This window comes from Galeopterus variegatus, unplaced genomic scaffold, assembly GCF_000696425.1.
Source record: "Galeopterus variegatus unplaced genomic scaffold, G_variegatus-3.0.2 Scaffold9223, whole genome shotgun sequence".
Taxonomy (NCBI): Eukaryota; Metazoa; Chordata; class Mammalia; order Dermoptera; family Cynocephalidae; genus Galeopterus; species Galeopterus variegatus.
In genome coordinates, this window is record NW_007735334.1 from 27,995 (window position 1) to 30,404 (window position 2,410).

Here is a 2,410-nt window from a genome sequence, read left to right on the forward strand (position 1 = left end):
GGGTTCGGATCCCACATACAGACCGGCCGGTCACTGGCTGAGCGAGGTGCGGGCGCAACACCGAGGGTTGCGATCCCGTTGCCGTCCCGGTCCGGTACGGGCATGACACTGAGGGTTGCGATCTGTTGCCGGTCACAAAAAAACACACACACACAAAAAAAAAGGAAAAAAAAAATACAAGTCATTATGAAACAAATTTCTGATATCTTATGTATTACTTTCGTGGATTTCCACCCCCTTCTGTAGTCTACTTACCATGGAATCTTAAAAAAAATTATTAGCAGTACTGTTTAAGGTCAAAGGGCAATAAAGTTAAATTTAGAAATGCCATATAGCAGTAATGTCAAGATGAAAACCAGATCAGGTTGACGATTACTACATTCATATACTAATGATAATTAGTAGTTTTTTAATTGCTATCTGTCTTTTCAGAGCTTTATTGAGAATTAGCAGGATTTTGGTGTTAGTTAAATGAATTACAGATACCAGTATTATTAACTTAAACAAAATGAGAATGATATGCTTTTGGATCTAAACAGAGCAAAATACAGGTCAGATGTGAATTAACATGTTCAAATGTTTTACTACCTCTTAACTCACCTGAAAATATTTTGTCTATGGGGGATCGTCTAGGTATTATATTTATGAAGTAAACTTTCTCTGTTCAGAGCTCTGTCTTCTTACTCACTCACTCATACTAACATGTTTGAAAGTGTCTGAGTAATTATGCACATGGACTAAAATTTGAAAAATATTTTGAAGTCTAGATTTCATGAATTCTTACCAACTATTTTGAAGTTTTGCATTCTTTTGCTTGGTTTCTTTTTTCTAGTGTTGTCTGTGTTGGCGGAGATGGATCTGCTAGTGAAATAGCCCATGCTTTGCTCCTTAGAGCCCAGAAGAACGCCGGGATGGAAACAGACCAAATCCTGACTCCTGTCAGAGCACAGCTGCCACTCGGATTAATACCAGCAGGCAAGGAAGTGGCCACAGATTTGCTAAATTGACCCTCCTGCATCTTTCCCTTTCTTCCTAACCTAGACAGTATAACACAGAGTTAAACGTACAGACTTTGAATCCAAAGGTTTCAAGCTTAACATTTGGCATCTCTCCTAGCAAATGTGAGATTTTGAACATTTGTTCATTTGATCTCTGTGAGTCTCACTTTTCTAATCTATATAATACGGATAACATATATAATATTCACGTTATTATAAGGTATTGTACTAAATTAGATGGTATGTACAAAGGGTTTAATACATGGGTAAACAATCAGTACTTAAGATTATTATTATTCTACTTTCCCATAAAAAGGTCTAATGGTTACACAGTACCAGATAGGAAGTTTTAAAACAGGGTCACTCCATTCAAGCTACTAACGATGTCCTATGAGGTAAAAAGTGATAACTCACGTAATTGAAGTATAAACAGATAACCCTGAGAACGCCAAAATAATTAATTCTGACTGGAAGGAGGATTAAGGTGATAGAGGGTGAGCTATCTAAGAGCAGGGCTTTTTCTGTGTTTCTTCACTGCCGTATCTCCAGCAGCTAAAATAAAATATGACACAATGAGTGCTCCATAAAATTTATTGAATGAATGTGAAGACTTTATATAGTAAACAACACTTAAATTAGGCCCTAAAAGGGTAAGATGCGGCCTGAAAAGAATGAGTTATTTTGTTGGCTGCAAAAATAATAAACGCAAAGGCAAAACCCAGGAGTATTTGAGAAATAGAGAGCAGGCCATTCAGTGGGAGATAACACTGTCTAAATAGGCCAAACCAAGGAGGCTCCTGATGCCACAGGAAAGGGTCTGAATTGTAGTTGATAAGCAATAGGGAGCAATGGGATGTTTCAGAGCAAGGAAGCAACCTGATAGGAGCTTGTTCTAGGAGGACTCATTGTGCAGCAAGATGCAGAATGTTTAGGGGAAGGGGGCAGGAGAAAGTAGAGATCATTGCCAGGAAGAGCAATTAGAGCAACACTGTTTTCCAGAAAAAAGGAAAACATCTTTCACAAGTTTATTATGTTATGTGATTCACTCATCCCAAATTATCTTTTAAATACTCCATAGTGGAGGAAATTAATTTTTTTGTTTAAAAAATGTCACACATTATTATTGCCAAAAGAAAAGCAGAAAAATTATTTGTCTTTATGAAAATAGAGAACAATACACATGATTGAAAAAAAATTCAACGTTCAATTTATAACCACATTCATTTAGTAAGGATTTAAGTATACTTAGTGTTGTTAAATTGACTGAATAAAATATATCCAAATGCCAAATGCCCTTTTAGAGTATAAAGTCTTTCATAAAAGCAAGAGTTTAAAAGGAGATATTCTAATTTATCCTGATAATTATAAAGCAAGTATAGAAAAACCTGTAATGATTTCTAAGTAGAAGATGA

The 2,410-nt window shown here is 35.9% G+C and overlaps 1 protein-coding gene across 1 annotated transcript in view; it reads left to right on the plus strand.

Moving 5' to 3' along the window:
* Positions 1-2,410, plus strand: part of CERKL (ceramide kinase-like) — a 44,238-nt gene that overhangs the window by 14,963 nt on the left and 26,865 nt on the right. The window contains exon 4 of the mRNA XM_008593480.1: positions 833-975. Coding sequence (XP_008591702.1) covers positions 833-975 — 143 coding nt within the window. The remainder of the gene's footprint in view (positions 1-832; positions 976-2,410) is intronic.